The sequence below is a fragment of the Nanorana parkeri genome, unplaced genomic scaffold (genome assembly GCF_000935625.1).
Source record: "Nanorana parkeri isolate BGI_ZX_2015 unplaced genomic scaffold, ASM93562v1 scaffold129, whole genome shotgun sequence".
Taxonomy (NCBI): domain Eukaryota; kingdom Metazoa; phylum Chordata; class Amphibia; order Anura; family Dicroglossidae; genus Nanorana; species Nanorana parkeri.
The window spans coordinates 1,181,700-1,204,179 of NW_017306397.1; the positions used below are offsets into that span (position 1 = coordinate 1,181,700).

Below are 22,480 nucleotides of genomic sequence, written 5' to 3' on the forward strand. Positions count from 1 at the left end.
AGTGGCAGGGGCATGACATAGCAGGTACCCCCTCAATTTGCCAGTATGTCACTTCAGCTTCCCTACTGGGAACAATGGTTACCCTGAATTATGGATGCGTCTGTAATACAAATTTAGAAAATCTGTTTTTTGGGGCCAAACCAAGAAGCCTCCCTCTCCATCTTTTTTGGTAGAACTATTATAACTATTGGCCATTTAGTGAACCAGTCACATTGATTGCAAATAATGAGGAGCAGTGTGTCAAGTGGGAGTTATTCTTGTAGACTTGTGTTATCTATGCCTGGCTCCTTGTTAGTCCAATGGCTTCAGTTCTTTTTAATTTAGTGACCCAAAACAAGTGGGCAGATCAGGAGTTATGACTTCACTCTAATTTTCACTGATTGCATGCTTTTTTTGGCCAGTATCTCAGAAATTACTGAAACCCGAGACTATAAATCAACTAGTATTGCTACAAGGAGGTCAGCAAATGCAGCTCACATATTTCTCCAAGTATGGGTATTATTTGTATAATTTGCTAAAGGAAGTTACTCCAGTTGGTGTTGTGTGTCAATAAATAAGCAGGGTTCTTTATTAAAACTTAAAGCAAATTAATATCCCTAGAGTGCCTTGTCTGATTAAGATGTGCACCTCCACCTAGTAAATTTGATGTGGTGTTGTATGTTGTAATCTAAGAATACCCTTTACCATGACTTTCACAATTCACACTTCCCGTACATTCTTTGGTACCAAAAAACACATTTGACAACAATGTCTATACACACTTCAGTGCTTTACTGAGATTCACTTATCAAGAGGAGAATCCAAATTATGCAGCTGCTTCTGTGATGTATTTTTTGTTGTTTCATGAAAAAGTCATGGGAAATATAAATTTAGACTTTTCACTTTTAGATAAAAATCATTATTTAAATATAAGTCGAGCTGTAGCATCATGTGTATTTGTTTTTTTTACGGTCTGCAACTTATTATGCTTGCTTTCACAAGGTACTCTATTTTAATTGCATAGGTTTGTGTCAGGTTTATTTTAATGGCGTATCTAAGTTTTAAAGTATCAAAGTCTGACTGTGAGCAGCTAAAGGGAAACATATGTACAAGGTACTGAAATATTTTTTTATATTACACTCCAGTGGACTTTGGTGTGAGCGCGCAGTTAGACAGGACCGTGGGCCGGAGAAATACTTTTATTGGTACACCATATTGGATGGCTCCGGAAGTCATAGCCTGTGATGAAAACCCAGATGCAACATATGACTTTAAGGTATCTTGTTTACATGTGATCTTCATATGTAAAAGGCAATATTAGACCGCTATTCTGTGTAGGATGCATTTGTATAATTGTTTTTCTTATACATTTGTTATTTTGTATAATGAGACACATTTTCAAATTAAGTGTTTTTTACAGTGGACTGTGAAAGTACAAGCAGATGGCTTATAGTGTGGTACACTTAGAGCCTTGGCAAGGTCACTTTAAGTCAAAGGTAATAAAGATTGAGCTAATGTCAGCCCTCTGTGTCAAAATACTGTGAGTTCAATGACTAGTGCCAGGTTTAGTTCACATGATCTGGAAACATGGTGATCTACATCATCACATCTGACAGGTAGGTTTAATCACATTCCAGCACCCTCACAACCCCTAATTATTTAAAGCATAGCTAAACCCAAGAATGAAAACTTTAAATATTGCAGCTTACCAGTCCTTAGGTGTGGTGGATGCATTAGTTTTTGTTCCTGGCTAAGAATATTTTCAGCAAGTGCAGAAAATACCTGTTTATCTTGCCAGAAATTCAGTGTTCTTGTCACTTCATGTGAGCTGAACTGGAAGCAAAAAGCAATTGCGCCTTCCGTCTGTAAACTACTGATCTCATCTACCATGTAATAGAAGTGAACAAAGGCAGACATGTTAGGAGTCTAGCATGGGTGGCAATCATGGTTTTCTTCATAGATACAGTGGAGAAATAAGCTTAGCCACCTAAGGAAAGAAAGTGTGTAATTTGCACGATTACCAGGTGAAAATAAAGGGAAGGGTGGCAGGGACCAGCCTAGCAGCCATCCGGCTAAAGTTTCAGGTGAGTTTAATTTTTATTTATGTCCCTAGAAGAAAATGAGCACTTAACCCTTGCAGTGCGGGGGTAGCCCCACTGCAAGGGTTAAAAATAATTGTGCCCAGGGTTCTTCAAAGTTAAATTGAAAATTATTATTTTTAAACTTGAATTCTATAACCAGATAAATGCATCAACATTACTGCTGACCTGGAATTACAAAACTATTGTCCTGAGGAGTAATTTTGGCTGATACCATAAGCATCGGGGCTTGTAATGTCGGCTTCCTGTGTGGTTGATAATATGAAATCACCTGCACTCCATACTGCATACAGACCTTAATGGAAGGTTGGTGCTTGAAGTGACAACACAGATGGCTCCGTGTCATCCGAGCCATCTAGGCTGTCTGACGCACGTGACAATATAATAAAAAGTATTTTACTTCTTGCACATATCGAGTGCTGGTGACTTCTGTTATGGACAGCTTCCTATATGGCTCTTAAATTCCATCAACCTATGCCCACTGTCCCATTTATATGATTAGAAAGTTTAGAGTGTAGAACAGGCACCCTGTTGGATTTTTTCCTCTTTTCTCAAGATAGCAGCATCCCAGACAGTCCTGGGAATGGCATATCCCAGGTAAATTAGTTTACAGTATTTTAAAGGTTGCAATTACTGCTTCAGGCACCAGAACAGTAAAACACAGGAGAGTAGAACAGTGCCGATCCAGCCGGTTTCCATTTCAGGATATATAAAGATAATATGTAGACAATGACCACGCTAAGTGCTGCTGCATGAAATGCGTTGGTGTGTCCTGTGATTTCTAGTTTTGCACCTGTGGTTTCATAAATAAATCAAAGCATGGTCACAATTTACATATTATATTTTCCGGTACTTAGACTAAATGTATCCTGAGCTGTGAACTTCCTATTAGTTGTGTTTATGTCAACAGATGGAATATTTATGTAGATATGCTATTACCTTAGTCATGTCCAAATGATCAACAATGTTAGTTCATAGAGGGACTGCATTGCTTTTGATGCATGAATTAAAGCTGTCATCTGCATATCTTTTAACTGCTTGCTCTTCCAGCCACAACTCTTCAAAGTCTGGTCTTCATTCCACTTCTTTTTTTCTTATTTTAAAACTCAACAATTCACAGCTTCTGTCTTTTTTATTCTTGTGCTTAAAACAGCTGTCTGAGAAAATAATGTAAGAACAGAGGAAGGAGGGGGGAGTGTGCTATCTGGCATGATAAAAAAAAGATGCTTAAGAAGTGGTCTTGAATGCTACAGCTATGAAGTTTAATCCTATTATAAGCTTAATTCCCTGTTGGACTACTTGAAATGGGCTTTTTTTTTAATTTAAAGTCTTATTGTCTATTCACCATTTATGATGAAAACCATAAGACACAAATGACACGCGTAACTTTGCAATGTGCATGTGTGTACTTTTGTTTTTTATTCATAGCCCCTTGGTATAGTTATTACGAAAACAATAGAAAACTCATATTATGCCTACATGCATACAATTTTATTTGACAATGCTAAACTCTGTATCATTTGGGATAAATACAGGGTTCTTAAAAAGAAAAAAAAGTAGAAATTGGATTTTTTCACATTTATTTCTCTTCAATTGCGAATTGTGCATGATTCCACCACATGTATATACATTGTAAGGTTATAATCTTTGCCTGCGTCTGACTATACAAGGCTCACTGCTGTGCCTGGTTACAGTGGCTGGATATGTGTGTCCTACTTAAACAAGTGCTGTGGATGCTCTCTGTGTGCCCTCAATTGCACTTGCTGCTGTTGCCAGCTTTCATTACAGTAAGGAGGCTAAAAGCCAACAACAGAGGTTCCCAGCTGTTGATCAGCGTCATTGGATGTTGATCAATTGACAAAGCCCAGTTTACCCAGCATGCCTTTCTAAAAAAAAGAAACACTTTTCTTTTGTGACCATGGGCTTAATAGCACATTTATTTTTACAGCAAAAAAGTGCATATTTAAAAATGTGCACTGTTACTAGGCCTGGAATAAAGAAACACAGCTATTGTTCTCTCAGGCTGTAACAAAAGTGGCATAAGGAGGCACGGTTATTCTCTGGTCTCTACTCACCATGACAGCAGATGGCATAAACTTCTAATAGAGAGAAAGGGGAGTAAGCAAGCTGCCCTTCAGAGAAGAGGAGGATGGGGTTGTCAAACACAGTCCTGGTTTTAGGATCACAGCTATGACTGGCCCAGCCCCAGTGATACAGAAACCCTTTGTGGTTCCAAACTTTTTCCATTTACAACTTATATAAGAAAAAACTATTGGCACAAGGGCTGTGCATTTACGGTATACAATTTAGCAGGCTGAATAAGAGTTCTCAAAAAAAAAGCTGTGCTTTACTGAAAAATGTTTGTCCAAGTTGAATTTGTTCACATGTAGACATGCTAATTTGTGGCTCATGTATTCATATTAATATAGTTTTCTCCCTTCTGGAATCACTACAGCTTTTAGAGCAGACTTGCTGTAAAGCTTGATGAGTGCTGCCATCCTACACAGCTGTGCCATTTCAAGCCTCAGTTCAAATCTCTGAGAATAAAGAAATAGAAAAACTTAGACGAGATCACCAGCCGAGACAGCCGGCGACACGCAATTCATCTTGTTGTCGCGTTTTATCTAGAGTGAAAAACCACAGCCCATCACTATTGGAAAAGCATTTCCCATCAATTCAGAACGATGTTGTCCTTACTTGTTCATTATTTTTCATTCCAAATAACACTTCTATCTTCAAAACAGAAAAGTGATGACAGACTGTCTTATAAGTGACTGTGAATCATTCATAATTTGTTTTGAGTTTTTTTTTTTGCCTGCGCTGTTGCTATGTTTTATAATATTTCCCCCTTTGTGTATATTTTCCAGAGCGATTTGTGGTCCTTAGGAATTACAGCCATAGAGATGGCAGAGGGAGCTCCTCGTAAGTTAAACATAACTGATATTTATTGAACCAGTTGTTGAAAGTAGTTACCATAGAAGCTTTGCTCTTGCTGTAGTTGTATATAATATAGCTATTTGCATGTGAAGTTAAACTGTCATTCTTAAAGTGACACTAAACTCAGGATTTAAAACTTAAGTAATGCATTCAAGTACCATAGCTTGAACAAAACTGGACCTTATTTGTATATCACTCATCTGTAGATCCTCAAATCTTCTACGAATTCATGCTGACACTGTGTTGTAAATTAGCCAATGCTCCAACATCGCTACCATGATGGGCTATAATCTCATGTTTAGTTTACTCATTTGTATTCAGATTGTAGTCTATCACAGGAGCGAGCTTGGAGTGGTGACTATTTTGCAACACACACAGGGACCATGGGGAACAAAAGTAGCCACCCTCCAGAAGGAAGGACAGTGTCGGCACAAATTCAGAGATGATTTGAGAATCTACAGCCAAGTGATGCACAAATAACGTATAGTTTTATTAATAATTAAGCTACGTGAATGTATTTTTAGCATTTAACTCCTGAGTTTAGTGTCAATTTAAGCATGACTGCCCAACTGTCATCCTCTCTAGACAGAACATGTTAGTGGCCACTAACACCATTTTTATGTGGATAGGGTCAAGTAGATGGGACATAACTTAGAGGTCAGTGATGGGAAGTTCCTGATAACAAAGGTATACAAATTCACTCATTTTAAAGGTTTATTTAAGTCTCGCACACATGAGCATGTAAAGGGAACTCTTGAAAAGTATCTTAATCAGTTCTAGTAAATTCACACTAAAGCCTAATACTCAAGGAGGAGAATTTATCAAAACTAGAGCAGACCGAATCTGGAGCAGTTACTCATGGTGACTAATCAGCTTCTATCCTAGAGGGCACTATGGGCAATTACTTACTATGGGCAAGTTCTGTCTGCTCCAGTGTTTATAAATTCCCCCTGTGGTGTTTAACAGGTGCCTGCTTTATTTTGAAAGACTTCCTGATACAATGTCCACATTACCATCGATACTACAGATTTTGCTCAATAAAAGAGTACAAGCTTTGTCAAATTTATATAGATGCTGGTAGTAAATTAGGACCTGCCTTTAGCTCTCTTTAGGTCTTAGAATGAGGATTTTATGTTATGACTACACAAGCCCTTTAACACTCCATTATTTAAAATAATACAAGAGCATTTACTGGGTGGGCTAAATGAACATTATGTCTGAATTAATTGGAAAATTCAGTTTAATTTTATACTACACTATAAATCACACTTCAGGAGCTATTTTCCGAGGTAGAGTTAAGTCATCCTTACTAACAGGCTTCTGCATCATGAAGCAGACTAGTCTCCGCTTCAGTAGATTATTGTAAAGTCTTTCTAAGCTCTATAGTGTTAATAGTAGATACATTATTTTCTGCCACATAAGCCAATGCCTGAATTTTTACTTCACACATACATAAAGCTGACAATATTTTCTGTCGCAGTTTGAAATTTTTTTTTTTTAACCTTTAGCACTGTGCGATATGCATCCCATGAGAGCACTGTTCTTAATCCCTCGGAATCCAGCTCCTAGATTGAAATCGAAGAAATGGTGAGTCTTTGTTAAGGCTGATTTCCCAGTGTATTTGTGAGATGAAAGCTCTGTATTGGCACCGGCTTGTATCTTCAGTAAAAAAAGATATATGGGATCTGTTCTTTGAGAAGGCTCAATAACCTGTAAACACCCTTATAAAATCAATTTTATCCTGTTTTACACTTCCACTCGCAGCGAATACTTGGTCCTCACCAGTTGAAACTTGATTTGGCAGCCCCTCTGCGTGTAGCATAGCGTCATTTTTTCAGTGGAAACAACTTGTCATTCTAGAAAGGCATAGTTTATCTTGAAGGATTAGGAATGCATCAACTTGAACAGAATTCAGGCTGGGGCAGGGCTTCTAGTATTAAACACATTCTTTGGAAAACCAGGGCCGTATGCATCTGAACATATAGCATGCAGCTGTTACTTTTTTTGTTTTGCTTTTTGCAAGTCAAAATTTGTAATAGCATAGCCTGCTTTTCTTATTTCAACATCTATTCTGCATGCCATGTGTAATTATTATTATTGATGTGGATTGTTATAAATCTAAGAAACCCAAATTGGCTAAAACTGGGATTAGATTGTTCCCAAACAGACTGTCAGATAGTCCTCTACTTATCATGCTCATCAGCTGTTCAGTACACACAAGGTGATCTCACCGTAACAGACTGTGTGGTAGTAATGAGTAGTGCCTTCTCTGTTCAGCACTGCTTTATCGCAGTTCGTTTACTGGCAGTCAAACTGCTGCATTCCTTGTAACTGATATCCCAGGTTTGTTATTTTTATTACATGTACAGGGAGATTATTGCAAAGCTGTACTGAAGACATTCATATTGTGTAACAATTTCAGATCTTGTTTGGCCTCCTAAGGGCTTGTTCACACCAAATGCAGACCAGATCTGCATGAGTTTCTGCACACGCAGTGCAGTGGGTTGTGCCACGTTTTTGATGCGTTCCGGGCCAGTTTTTTTTACCATTTTTAAAATGGGATTTTAGTGCGTTCCAAGGCATTTGGATGCGTTTGCATGCGTTTCAGAGCATTCCAGAGCAGGTAAAATAGGGCTTGCTGCAGTGTTTTTGAACTAGAGCCCAAAATAACATTTGAATACATTGGACGTAGTTTTGATCCGGTCTGTTGATCCGGTCTGTAACAGATCTGCTCTGCTCCTGGAACGCGCTTGGTGTGAACAAGGCCTTAAAGTAGTATTAAGCTCTCAAATTTTTTTTCAATAATGAATCCAGATCATCCACATATACAGTGAGGAACATTGTTATTTGATCCCCTGCAGATTTTGTAAGTTTGCCCACTTACAAAGAAATGAAAGGTCTATAATTTAAAGTATTTGATCCCCTACCAACCAACAATAATTCTGGCTCTCACAGACTGGCTATGTGGTACACAGATACGTCCTGTCAATTTAGGAATTGACAAATCTAACGACAAATCTGCAGGGGATGAAATAATTTTCCTTACTGTACATTCCCAGCAAACTTTTAATTTTAATTTTTGTCCAACACTTGCAGTCATCACGTTTCTGAACTGCTGACACCAACTCTCTCCGCTCAGCTTCCCTGTACTTCCTGTCCAGTACAATGGGCAGCACAGTCTCCAGCAGCTGTACATCGACCTACTTGGAAAAGGGAGGAAGGAGGAGCTAGGGGGAGGGGAGTGCCTTACCTTGTTGTGTGTTTGTGGAGAGACACAAAACTTACTGGCATACACAAGGGTGGCTTCATAGAACCCTGCAAGGCAAAGGAGCCACCCTAAAACAGGATATCAAGGCCAGTGCTCAGGGGACCAGCTGATTCTGCAGGAGGCTAACACTTTCCTACATCAAGGAGTAGCATTCATTGTAAGTGAGTTAATCAGCATTTGAAATAGCTCAAAAACCTTCCAACTTTATTATCTCTTTAGGATGTAGAGAAAGGATGACTGGGTATAACTAGGAAACAGTGTGCACTCTATTGCATGTTGACGTTAATTGAAACTGTGTAACTAATCAGATCTTATTTTTTCACAGTATAGTGTTTTCAGACCAGTTAAATCTGATCTTCGATTTGTTGTAATTGATTTTTGCACACAAATCCGTTTTACTTGTTTATTTATGTCATTAAATAATGGCAATTGCATTATAAATTGTACTGGCTATCTAGAGTGTCTGGCATTTGCCTGAAGCCTTTGTGTGCGTGACATTGCTTGTGGTATTATGGGAGTTCCTACTTAGCCTCAGTCAGCCCTGTTCTAATAAAGTATATATTTAGTAGGGCAGCCAATATGCTTTCCGTTCTTTATCCTCAGTATTGCCTTAAGCTTTCATTGGTGCCAGTTCATCAACATTGTTTTACTAAGCTTTGGAAAATGTTGTTCACATACACAATGATGCTGGTGTCTGTTCTAGACCAGAGAAATGGGTCAGGGTGTTGTTCACTATAGTGCTGCAGTAATAAAATACGTGATTTATTACATTCATTTTTGTCTTAGATTTAAAATTAAACTTTAGCAGCTGAGCAGTTAAAGCCAGTATAGGTTCTTGTCCATCTTAACAAAATGACATCCCCAAAAACCTCAATGTGTAGATTGTCTCCTATACACTAGTAATACTTAGCTAGTTTACAGCAGAAGGTCTACCATGATGCTTTTTGAAAAGTCCATACCTAGTGCTTTTTCTGCTTTCTGGAAATCCTTATTACATAGATGTGATCCAGGATGTTTTTTGTGACATAGGCGACTTTGGATTCTGTACATTATGCTTTGAATAGGAATTACATTTTTAGACATGTCCATATATGTGTTTTGGTAACTTACTGAAGCATTGTAACATCAGATTTAAAAGACTGGGAAGTGGGGGTGGAAGGTGTTCAGGAACATTGCAAAAATTATATTATTATAGGTTAATAAGTCTGAACTTACAGCCTTACATCCATTAGTGTTCCTTTTTGATTTCTTTGGAAGATTGTTTGCTGTTTATAAGGCCCTACACCATTATCCATTAATTGGCTTGGATTGCCAAGAATCAATGGTAAAAGAATTAGTTGGGGTCTAGTTCTGCACATCACCATTGTGCTGTTTTTATACATGGCCATCTTGCATTGTGCCCCCTTTCCAGAGTCTCCTATGGAATCGCAGGGCACTAATAGTACAGTATGATGTGTCTGAGCTCAGGTTTTTGTTTAATTTTATTTCCTTCACATCAATTCATTCACTAAACCCCTAATACAGTTTTTTTGTGTTGTGTCACCATCAATAATAACATCCCCTTTTGTTGTGGTAGAAGCTCTACTGGACCCAATTCCATCTCACAGACCTTAAATTGAAGAGTCTTTATTTGGGCCTGGTCCTTCGAAAGAAGAGGTCAGCAGGAAGAGCTCTCCTTTTTGTCTGCCTACTTAGCCTCGCCAATGGCCCAGTTGTCCTTTTTGTTCCCTCCTATAAGTAGCACATTTCAAAATGTATGTCCCTGCCTCAAACACCATAGTAATGAGTCATGTACACGTGCACACATTTTTAGCCACTCTTCCTGCTTAGTATCTTGTAGCTATGCATGGTTGAACCAAGAAAGAGGATGGATTCAACAATATCTTGTAATAGGACCAGTATTCCTTCATAATAGCAGTGGCTTCTCCTCTGTTTATATGATGAATCGCTTTTCTGCATGGAATGCTATTCTTTGCATATGTCCAGCTTTCTGTTGTCCTTCATTTATTTTCAGCTGCCTTTCTTCCACTTATCTGCATTGTCATTGTGTCTATGTTGCTCCTCTGTTCTAAAAGAGAAAGAACTATCATTTGAAGTTCATGTTTTAAGTCTTATCTCATTCTCTGCTTGACTTGAGAATACAACTTTGTGCTTTTTCATCACGGAGTAAAGATGCCAGCTCACTGATCTGAACAGAAAGATCCTATTTCCACTGGGAACATCACCTGGTGCTCATGTGGCTCAAGAGGATGACTCCAGTAGCACATGGCGTGATCCTGCAGAGAACACAAAAATGGCTTGCAGAAGAGCACAAAAAGACAGATTGTACAGAGGTTATTTGCCATTTGTACAAAGACAGTTTGCAGTATTTCCTTTTTAGCTTCTAAGTATTCTATATTCCTAAACCATATGTAAAATTTGTATTGCTGACATGCTTTGTAAATCAAAGGGTCAGTCTACCGAAACAATGTGTTTTGGGGTTTATACTTCGGCATTGAATCATACACTGAATCCCTTTATCTCCAAAAGACTCCGGAAAAAAGATTATTGTGGAAAATACAGCAGGAGGGAACACTACCACCATGTTCCCAGAAGAAGTGTGATGATTTAGCTTCCCAGTTGGTTTCAGAAACTAAGATGTCAGCATTAGGTGGACTGAAGGAGCCTAATACGGTATTAATGTGCTAAGTAGAGATGGGTGAATCTGCTCATATTCAAATTGCTAAGGATTCGGCAAATCCTTTTCAGTTTTGCTGAACCTGAACATGGCAGCAAATCCCATGAAAGACTATGAGGGGGCGAATCCTGCAAGCAAATTCTGGCTATTTTTAGGACTAACATAAAAACTAAGGATAGGAAGCTGGGAACTGCCATGAGGGACATGTTGTTTTTTTTGTTTTTTGTTTTTTCTTAATACTGCACATGTGGAGAGTGTCTATCTTTTTATGTGGTCTCACAGGCAACATTAAAAATGCACAAATCCTTTAAAAAAATCTTGCTTGGGATGCCTTAAAGCTTTATATGGTGTTATGAAATTTTACGATTTTCACGGACCGTCACAGCAATCGCATATCTGGCCGTGGAATTGATTTTTTTTTCCTTTTACAATTAGTTTGTCTTTATGAACAGCATCAGCACCTCAATCTCAATAATATCAGTTTACAAAAATAAAAAAAAAAATGCAAACAGTATTAGGCCCGTTAGGATCAACAGATATTGGCCAGAGGTTTGCTGAGGCTGTTGTGGTCTGGCTGATGCAAAATGGTCCTGCATCTAGACCATGTCTGTCAGGCTGGGTTTGCACTGTCAACCTGCATTAGTTCATTCGTGTCATGCTGTGCCTTGTGTTAATGCAGCCTGAACGGGCTGTCTAATGTGGCAAAAAAAGTCTATACAGCATTTTCGGCAGCGCAGCCCATGGCATCATATGAATGGCACTACATTGCATTTAAGTGCGTAACTATGGGTTGCATTAATGAATGCAGTGTGGGCTGAGGCTCAAACTCTCATTAGGAATTTGGAGATTGTAGATGATCCAACAGGGTAAAACTTGGCCAGCACCAGAAATTTTTATTGAGGTAGAATTGCCTTGCATATGATGCAAGGCTAGGCCCAAATTTACTAGGCCCAATGTTAAAGGGTTCTTTTTTTTCTGAGTAAATGTCTTTACTTGTATCAAACGCTTCACATGAGTGAATGGAATTTAACAAAAGCCCTAATATTTCTTTTGCTAAAGCACTGTGCATCATAAGCACATGCCATGCTTTTTTTCTTTTAGAAAATGCTATTTTTGCCTTTTTATTCATCCTTTTTTTGCATCTGCGTACAACTGTTCTCTATCTGCTTTTAGCCACTTTCTGTCCACATGCACTCACTCTAATTGCAAGTCAGCTGTTTATCATTGCACTGGAACAACTTCCTGATATAGATAAAAGCAGAACGGGCCCGTGCAATATGTGTCGGCAAAGCCACTTATAGTCTCTACCAGGGGTGTGTATGACACTGTGTCAACACAGAGACACAATCTGGAGACAGTTGTGACCCCATAACAGGAAGTGCCTGAACAAGGACCTTCCTGACAGGATTACCAGATATTTTTTTTAAAACAGATGCAGGTTCCAAAAGATTGAAATTACAATAACATTTGAAAGATTATATGAGATATGCTGAGGGCACATTAATAACATTAATAAACCTAATTCCTTTAACAGTTGCCAGCCAACCAATTGTGCAGCTGCCAACTGTCAAATCCAGCTTTTATTGACATCTTCGTACCCCACTAATCGGAAACCATCAGAGTGGTTCTCGATCATGTCATCTCTGTCACTTCCGATATAGTAATCACATGCAAGCTGTAGCAGTGTGTCTGTTTAATACTTTAATTGCCTGGTACATTTATAGTATTAAAAAAAATGTGTGTAAACTGTTTTCCTAGACAAAAACGTGCATTTAACCCTTGTAGTGCGTGGGGAGCCTCATCCCAAGGGTAGTTTTTCTTTTTTTTTATTTCCCCGGAGTTCATCTTTCACTTTATAGCTCAATTTAAAAGTACTTCTTACATCTGCTAGATCTGCAAGACAAACCGTGTCACTGTCAGCTAATGGAATGGATGCCTGGAGATTTGTTGTGCATTGCTTATTAAACTTCACACATCCTCCAAACATAGGCAGAGACTAAAGGTCAGCAAGTTATATTAAGGAAATAGAATGAAATCTGGAAAGAGTGACAGGATACAAACAGCCTGTGATCTCAGGTGTTGATGCAATTAGCCCTTGGCACAGTGAATCATGATGATAAAAATGCAGTAAAGGCTGCACATAAAACACTGCACACTTTAATAGAAAGTTATTGTTCCTTTCAGCTCACATCAGTTATACTTTATACAGAAATGCTATTGTTATATAAAGTATTGCTGGGATGTGTAGTCCTCTATAGCCTGTGCCATTCTGCATTGCTGTAAATATTAGGGTTGCACCGATAAATCGTCCGCCAAAAGATATCAGCCGGAAATGGCACTTTTGGCCAAATGCCAAAAGTGCAATTTTTCTGCTGATACAGCAGCGCATCCGTGCTTTCTTTCCTCCCTGCTGGGCGCTGCTCTGTGTCCCAGCGGGTAGGAGAGAAGGTGACAGCCGGCCGAGCGCTGCGGGAGGAGAGCGCTGTGTTTGTGGTTTTTTTTTTGGGGGGGGGGCCCAAAAAAAAATCTTGCACCAGGGCCCTTTGTTCCTTAGCTCCGCCACTGTGTTCTAATCAACCAATCAACCCTAGCCTTGTATCTGTAGCAGGAAGGAGCAGCAAGGTAGACTGTAATGTGTGCGGGATGCAAGGCTAGGCACACAGAACAACTGGGTAAGAGATAGGCCTGATACCAAGAAGAATTAACAAGGATTTATTCCTCATGGGGTCAACCTAACCAGCCAATGGCTTCTGATACAAATCCTGACGGTGCTCAGAGCTGGTAACACATGGAGGAAAGAGGGGGCAGTTTCCCCTACATATGCTTAAGACAGCATTTTCTATGATTTCATACATAATAAGGTTGGCCACTAATTAAAGTTACATCGTTTTTGAAGTTGAATAAAGACACAGGTCCATCAAGTCGAGTTCAACCTATGTGAGCATGTACGTGTGTGTGTGTACTAGTCACTAAGAGAACCTGTATGTACCCCTGTATGTTTGGTTCTCTGAGGAAAGTATCTACAAGGTTCTTGAATGAGTCAACACTCTCAGCTGATACCACTGCTTGTGAAAGGGAGTTCCGCTGTTTTGCCGCTCTAAAAGAAAAAAATCCCCTACGCAGTTTAAGGGTACACCTTTTTTTTCCAAGTTCAGGTGGTGGCCTCTTGTCTTTTTTACTGAGTGTACAATAAAGAGTTTATTACTGATATTACCATCACCATTATACAATTTGTACATTACAATCGAGTTACAATTCCTCCCCTATTGTCATTGTCTAGTATCAGCTGTGGTTTACCTTCTACTATACTTATAATCACTCAATAACTATAAAACAAAGCATCCTTCCCCAGCTGGCCTTCTGCATCAGGTCCTCATGAGGACCCACTTCTCTTGATGTGACGTTTTTGACAGAAACACAAAAATAAGACAATCACTGGACTATACAGAGGAATTCTTGTTTTTCTTAGAACATTTTGTAAAATACAATAGAATGTTTAATAGAAAGGCAGGTTTTAGTGCAGAAGCGACTGGATGTTTCAGTAAAACATTGTTGTTGTGGGGGTCTCTTACAATTGCTTCTTTAAGGTGCTAAAGCCCCAACAGGATATCAAAAGGAAGCAAAACAAACAACTATTTTCCTTGCCAGTGCTTAAAGTTAAACTCCAACCTAACATGTAGATACACAAATTAAATACATACATATAAAAAAATTTCTTCCCCACACAGCTCCCTCCTCATGTATCACTTGCCCCTCCCTTTTAGATTGTAAGCCCTCAGGGGCAGGGCCTTCCTTACCATCTTTTCTTGAATTGTATTGTGATTGCAATGTCGTTCTTATATTGTGAAGTGCTGCACAAACTGTTGGCACTATATAAAACCCGTATAATAATAATATTATTATTATTTACTATGTTTTGCACTTTAGGGGGGCAAAGTTACAGATTTCCTTTTGAATCTGTTAATAGTAAACAAATGCAAGAAACTGTGGCACCGCACTTCTATCTAGGCTCAGATGATGAACTGTATTTTAGACCATGACAAATTACATACAAAATTCCGAGCTCTGAACTGTCATGATGTACCATGGTAAGGTTTATCTGAGCAGTGGTGGCTGTGTGGCGCTTAAAGCAGAGCTTTCATGAAACACATGAATGCTTCACTTGTTGACCTGTGCTTCTGAAAATGCTAGTTTAAACTTACTCCTGCAGGAGTCAGATCAATGCACCCGTGATCCACTGATCGCAGTTGCAATGCTTTCCTGGCTCCAATGCAAAATATACGCACTTATTTTCTTTTATGAAGAAGGGTAAATTTATTTTTTCCAAAAGTGGACTATACCTTTAAAAGTATGCAGTGCAGGGTGAGGAATTGTTGCAGAGGTTCCGTTTGGGTATGTAAATAGTCTGTTGCCCAGGTTTTGCGGGGGAAAAAACATAGCTTTTTGTCATTACAAGTTAATTTGGTGATTTTAGTTTTTAGATATTAACCCTTGTTTTTCATTAGTACTTGAATTTCCCTTTAACCGTGTATTTGTACCTTTATGGTTCTAAATATTGTGGCAGATTTAGACAATCTGCACACAAATATGGAACTGGAGTGGAGCAATTGGCTATAACAAACAGTCAGTTTATCTCTTAAATGAAGACTGGGATGCAGTTGTTTTCCTCTGTCACTCCAGTTGTCTGTGTACCAGCAATTTGTTCTTCAGGCCCATGGCTGTCTTGGGAAAGTATGTAAAGGTTGCAGGAAAATGAACGTTATCTAATATACTATACATCTGACAAAGTGCTGATGTGAAGGGTTGTGTGTTATACAGCCATGATATAGGAAGTGTTGTGCAGTGTTGTGAAGCTAGTTTTTTGTAGTTGCCTCTTCAACAACCTGGTAGTTAAAGCGGAAGTAAAGCTCCCCCCCCCACCACCCCACATAAGGGTCCAAGAGATTTTAGCCATTGTGTGATAGTATGCACAGCATAGCAGCACATTATGGCAGACTTACCTGCCAAACCGATGCCATCCACTGTTCCTTGCTGGTAATTAATTTTCCTCTCGGTCTTCTGGGTTTCAAGTCTACGTCTGCTTGATACGGCTCAATGACATAACGCCCACACATGCGCATGGAAGTATCTTCATCTCGGCTTGTTGGTTCTATAGAATGAGCTACCCATGCTCGGCTCAGTGTGCAGAAATTTTTTTTGCTTGAGAGCAAGAAGCCTTTATGGCAGGAGAGACTTATCACAGTCTGTTCTGTCATAGAGAGCCTGTCGATCGAGATTTCTGCTTTTATTCCACTTTAATCTGTGATTTTAGAAATACAGTGCATTGCATTCACCGCCGTCCTCTGGACATTTTCTTCTTCTGGTAGTGTTACATCCTGGTATCAGAATTGCTTTAGTTCGGTTTGTATATCAATGTTCTACACAAAGTCTAATGTCAAAATGGTAATCAATCAACACAGTGTTCCCAGATACGAAAAAAAAATGTAGTCATGACTGCCTGATTAAAGAATTTGCCCTTTTTAATGTGAAACCAATCACCTTCAGAAGTCACATAATTAGTTTAAAGGAGTTCCAAAGTCCCAGTATACTCTATCCTGTTAAACTATCAGCATATTAATAGGAATATATACTAGAGTTTTTGATAATGCATTCAAAGGTTACGTGAAAAAAAATCTCTTATATAGTGAGTGCTGCCTTCTGTCTGCTCATTACTTTCACAACTTCCTGGATTCCCGGTGTGCGTTACGTCTCTTTCCCTGCTGCTTGATGGCTGCAATATCAATTTCTCAAGACTACATATCTGATAATGCATTGCTTTGCAGCAGACAAGGATAATGTTAGAGTGAAATTGTGTCAGTGCATTGAGGAAGAACATCCTATGGGCATCTCTAATCACCTGTTCCCGGAAGATTTTGTTGAAGTTACTTAGGCAGACTGCATCATGAGGACCAAGAAGTTTCTTGATACAAATCCACAGTAAAGTTCTACTGAAGCACCAATCAGGGATGGGTTATGCAACCAATGAATGGCTGCTTTTTTTAAATGGCTTTATAAATAGCTTTCGCCTACCAATAAAATATTTAACATTTTCAAAGTGTTAAAGAAGAATTTCACTCTTGACAACAAAGACACAGTTAGAAATGTTTAGCAATGGCAATCCACAAACAGATACTTATAGATAATTGCAAGCTTTTTATACTTTGCATAGCTTATTTTTCTTGTCCTTCTTATTTATGTCATGGTGGCCATTTTCACTAGGAACAGATTAATCCATCTCCCTTTACTTCCCGGAACTCTGGGTCTGACTCCTGGAACATATGACATTGCACGTCATCTGAGGGGGAACAATGCCTTTCCTCTGCGATCTTGCAAGATTTAGCAGTTAACAGATGAGATTTCCCAGGAAGGCACTGGTGATATAGCCTCCCCAGGATGCATCTTTGAGGACAGGGCTACATCTCTAGTGCCTCACTTAACCAGGAAGGGGAAAAAACCCCAATAATTTAAAAGCAACATATTTTTAACTAATGACGTAAGATTTAATTTCAGCATAAAGAGCTGAATGCTGATGTGATTTTTAGTGAAAGGGGGTTAAGGTGTGCTTTGAGTATGGCTTAAGACCGCTTAATCCGCAAACTAGTATCTTAGAGTATCTAAACCCCCAACAAAAATTGAATATATTGCAGCTTTAAAAAAAAACAACTGGTTTTAACTGGTTATCCAGCCAGTAACACACTTTCTGGGGGTGTCTCCTTCTTAGGGAGGCTCCACTCTATGGAGGAGTAATGGAGCCCTTGGACAGCAGTATTGTCACTCTGTGGAGAGGATATTGTTAGATGCACTAGCAGATTTAGATGGAATTGGCTAACAAATGAAATCTGAACTCCAGATAACACTTTTTATGCAGTTCCAGCAACAGTTTTTTGTTTTGTTTTTTGTAATAAAGATTTTACAGAAATGAATAAAAGTTGACCGTTGTAAGCACCTCTGTCAGTGTTAAATGGTTTGTCTCAACCCTATCTGCCCCTTTTGCTGGACAGCTTGGTCTATAACAGGAAGTTGAAAAATAACAGACTTACTAGCTGGATCACCAGGTGGAAAAAAAGTTGAAATAAAATGCAGCCCCCATATCTAAGGATTGGTAACCTGCACAAGGTTATATTTTTGCTTATGGGTTTAGATACGCATTAAATTGGACCTTTTCCCCCTTTGACTAAACATCACATCGGCATGCAGCATGCCAGAGTTCCCGGAAGTAAATGGAGATGGATTTATCTGCCCTTAGTAAAAATGGCCACTGTGATAAGAATGAAGAGGAACAGGGTATGCAAAGAATAAAAAGCCTGCAGTTATCTAGAAGTATGTGTTTGTAGATTATCATTACTAAACATTTCTAAAGGTGCCTTTGTTGTTATTTTGAAGATATGGGTAAAGTTCATCTTCAGAAATATGGTTTTAACCTCTTCTCCCTACTCGCCTGTCCCCCATGCAGAGAGACCTTGGCTGTGCGGCCTCTATGTTGCCTGTCAGATTGATAGAAAAACAAGAGATGGTTTTCCTGGCAGAATAAAACAAAGGAATGTGTTTTAGTGGTTATGCAATCCTTGTCCACGTGTACCCCTTTAAACCGTCATTTTGCAGCAGCTGAATAATGTAGAAGAACATAGGTTCATGTGACCCATCAGCTGAAACACCCTAATAAATATAATGTTTATTTCTCTTTTTTTGTGCTCATAATGTAATTTGTTGCATCTGTGCTTACTGTGTGAAATGTTTTTTATGCTAAAAAAAGAATGGCTGTACATCAGTGCCATTTATTATGTAGCTTGCAGTGGGAGTCTGTACTAATGCTTTTTACCTGAACTGTGAGGTATATTTCTGATGTCCTGTCACTAATACTTCCTGTAAGCAAATATGATGTGTGCCAAGCATTCCATTAACGGCTAACTGCTGTGCTTCTAACAACCTGCAGAGCAACGCAGCACAATTTACATCTCCCACAAATGGATAGGACAGAAATTATTCATGATTAAGGAACACCTCTGTCTTTAAACATTACAGCTTGCTGCATTGGGATCATGTTGATACAGGATGAGAGGACAGCCCAATGTACTTTTATACATTAAAGATGCATTCAGGAGTATAGTTTTAATCTACCAGTTATATGTAATTATAGATATGTGATCATTTATCCAAAAACATTTGGCATTAAGTTTACAATTCATGCAGTTTTGAATATATATACACTATCAATCAAAAGTTTTAGAACTATCTAGTTTTTTTAGTTTCTTTTTAAATGTAAGCAGTTCAAGTCCAGTGAATAACCTGAAATGGTACAAAGGTGAAACAATGGGTTAACAATAACTGGAAAATAATGTACATTTCACAGTTAAACAAAAAGGCCTTTTTCAGGAACGCAGTAATGGGTTAACAACTCAGTTGTTCGGTTGTTAAGTAAATTAATCCTTGAAAGTTTATGCTAACAATTGCTACAGGTGTCCCAACTTGTGTTGATTACTCACAAGCCATCTGTATGTATAAAAGCAGTGTTGGTACAGACTGTGTTACTACACCCTTTTAAACAGTATTTGCACAGTATTGTAATGCAGAAAGTAGTCTATTGCTCCCAAGATTGCAAGAAAATGGCAATTATCAAAGGAAGACAGACAGACCATTATAACCCTTAAAAGTGTAGGTCTTTCCTTTAGAGAAATTGCAAAGAAAAGCCAAGGTGTCAGTGACTACAGTTTCCTACACCATGAAAAGGCATTTGGAAACCAGAGGAAACTCTGACAGGAAGAGGTCTGGCAGGACCAAAGCCACAACAGACTTGCAAGACAAGTTTCTGACAGTCAACAGCTTGGGTGACAGGCGGCTCACAGGACAACTTCAAGCAGAGCTTAACACTGATCAGAGTAAGCAAGTCTCAGTTTCAACTGTGAAGAGAAGACTTTGAGCTGCACGTTTGACAGGTCAAGTGGCAGTAAGAAAGCCATTGCCAAGATGGTAAAATAAGAAAAAGGTTTGCCTGGGCCATGGAGCACCACCAGTGGACTACTGAAGACTGGAAGAAGGTCTTGTGGACTGATGAATCAATATTTGAGATCTTCGGTTCATCATGCAGGGTTTTTGTATGCCATCATGTAGGCGAAAGGATGGTTCCTCAGTGTGTGACACCAGCTGTCAAATATGGAGGAGGAAGTGTGATGTCTGGGGCTCTTTTACTGGATCCAGAGTCGGCAATTTGCACAGAGGGAGCAGCAACCTGAACCAAAACACAGCATTTTGCAGTGTTATGCAATACACTCTGGTGTACTCCTAGTTGGCCAGGGGTTCATCCTATAGCAAGATAATGACCCAGAACTTTCCTGCAGGCTGTGTCAGAACTACCTTTAGAAGAAACTAACACGACAGTAGGCTTTAAATTATGGAATGGCCAACACTTAAACCCCATTGAGCTGGTTTGGGATGAACTGGAGAGAACACCGATAGCAAAGCAACTTACAAGTGCAACACGTTTGTGGGAATTTCTGCAACAGTGTTGGGAAGGACCTTCTGAACAATATTTGATTTTCGTTGTGGAAAGAATGCTACAAGTGTGTTCGGCTGTTATATCTGCAAAAGTTGGCTACATTGACGAGTCAAACATTTTGATTATATTGTGTTAAGAAATGATTCCATGATTTCTTTTGGATGTTTCATTTGTTATTTGTTCTGCTTTATTTTCAGAGTACATTGAAACATTAAATTAAGTAACTTTCAATAAAAACTGGAAAAATCGAGGTGTTCTAAAACATTTGACCGGCAGTATAAGGTTACTACATGCTGAGACAAACCAAGCTCCAGGCTGAAATGAGAAATAAAAAAAAAAATCAACCAGTAAAACAGCCCTGTAAATGTATTTCTAAATGTAACTACTGTAAATACTTACATGGTGGCTGGGGAAGGGAGGTGACCAAAGCTATGTTACTCACGGTGTGCACAGCTATCCATTGGAGTATGACCCCATCCAAATAAATGGGGTGAGCAGTGCGTATACGCAGTGAGCGCAGTACGTGGGCGGCACTATTTACAATCAAAGGCTGTGCAGCATCAGGCAAGGCTGCACAGTAAAAATCTCCAGAGGGGGCTAAAGGTAACTATTTAACACTGTTGGGTGACCTAGATACTAATACTATGACCTGCCTGCTCCATGCCACTCCACTCTCTATGAAATTATATAAAATCAATGTAATATTGCACATGGAAGACCTGACACTGTCACTCCTCCACCTGGAAGAGAGATTTTGACATACTTGGTATTATTGGATAGAATTTACAACCAAGCCAGAACACCCTATTTATCAAACATAATCACTTTGTCAACCCTCGTTTTAGGACCACAGAACTCTGATCTGCTTATCTGGACTTGCCTAAATCCCCAATTTTCCTCTCCGCTCCTACACTGTACCCCCCTCTCCTTTTTTTCACCATGATTCTCTTACCCCACTATCTTCCTCACCTTACTCCCATACTCAGCTCCCCATCCACTCTTCTATTCTAGTTTGTTTAAAAGCACAGAAAGATGATAGTGCAAATGGAACATGGATTCCTCAATGTACTACTATGAGCATTCCATTAATTGTTGCAACAATGATAATCACATTGTACACTGACTTTCAGGTTTAATGCCATGCACATTTTACAGCATTGCCGGTATAAAAAACAATTGATCTGCAAGATGTACTACTTTGAGCCCCTGCTCTATTACCACTATTGCTTGGAAATAAGGTAAAGCTGTCCTTTAACTGCATAGAGAAAATTTGGGTTATTATCCTGGTTTCTGCCTGGATGCAAATCCTTTAAAAGGTAAAAAATACATGTATTTCATCTGTGTAATTAACTTCTTGCCTGAAGTTACTCCATCTCTGAGTAATTTTATTTTGGCTGAGGGTAATTGATGTGCCCTGTGTGTGTATATAATATTTACCTTTGCAGACCTAGCGTAAAATGTAACTTCATGAAGTGCCTTATGTGATTTCTGTCTTTCTGTTCCTTCTGAAGTCCGTGTGCAGGACAGGCAAGAATAAATTTAGCATGTCAGTGGAACATCGCACCCTTAGATTAGGCATGATCCTGTTATCCAACAAAAGTACATTTTATAGTTTTGGGTGGAAATCTTTTCAGCATCTGCAATTTATAGAAGACTTCAACCAAAGTAACTTTTTGCTAGTGTGCATGAATACATTTCTGTTACTGGCAGGAGAAAGCATTTCCTTTCTCCCAGTGTTCTCTAAAATAGCATAATTTTAACTTTGTAGCAAGTCACAAGGTAAGAGGGTGTAGCAGAGGGCGGATTTGTGTTTATATATTTTTAAACACCGCCAAGATCTGCAAAGGCATCAGGATTTACATGTGCTCTCAAGTCAACATCTCAATGCAGAAAGGTGATGCTTACCATGGATGGTATCTGAGCAAAGGTGGGATCCATCCTTGTGTAGAGAAAAGCAAATAAAAGCATTGTCAAAGGGAGTACTGTGA

The 22,480-nt window shown here is 39.0% G+C and overlaps 1 protein-coding gene across 4 annotated transcripts in view; it reads left to right on the forward strand.

Moving 5' to 3' along the window:
* TNIK (TRAF2 and NCK interacting kinase) overlaps nt 1-22,480 on the forward strand; it is a 239,650-nt gene that overhangs the window by 120,785 nt on the left and 96,385 nt on the right. For all 4 annotated transcript variants that reach the window (XM_018553778.1, XM_018553779.1, XM_018553780.1 and 1 more), the window contains exons 7-9: nt 1,125-1,255; nt 4,946-5,000; nt 6,524-6,602. In XM_018553778.1, coding sequence (XP_018409280.1) covers nt 1,125-1,255; nt 4,946-5,000; nt 6,524-6,602 — 265 coding nt within the window. The remainder of the gene's footprint in view (nt 1-1,124; nt 1,256-4,945; nt 5,001-6,523; nt 6,603-22,480) is intronic.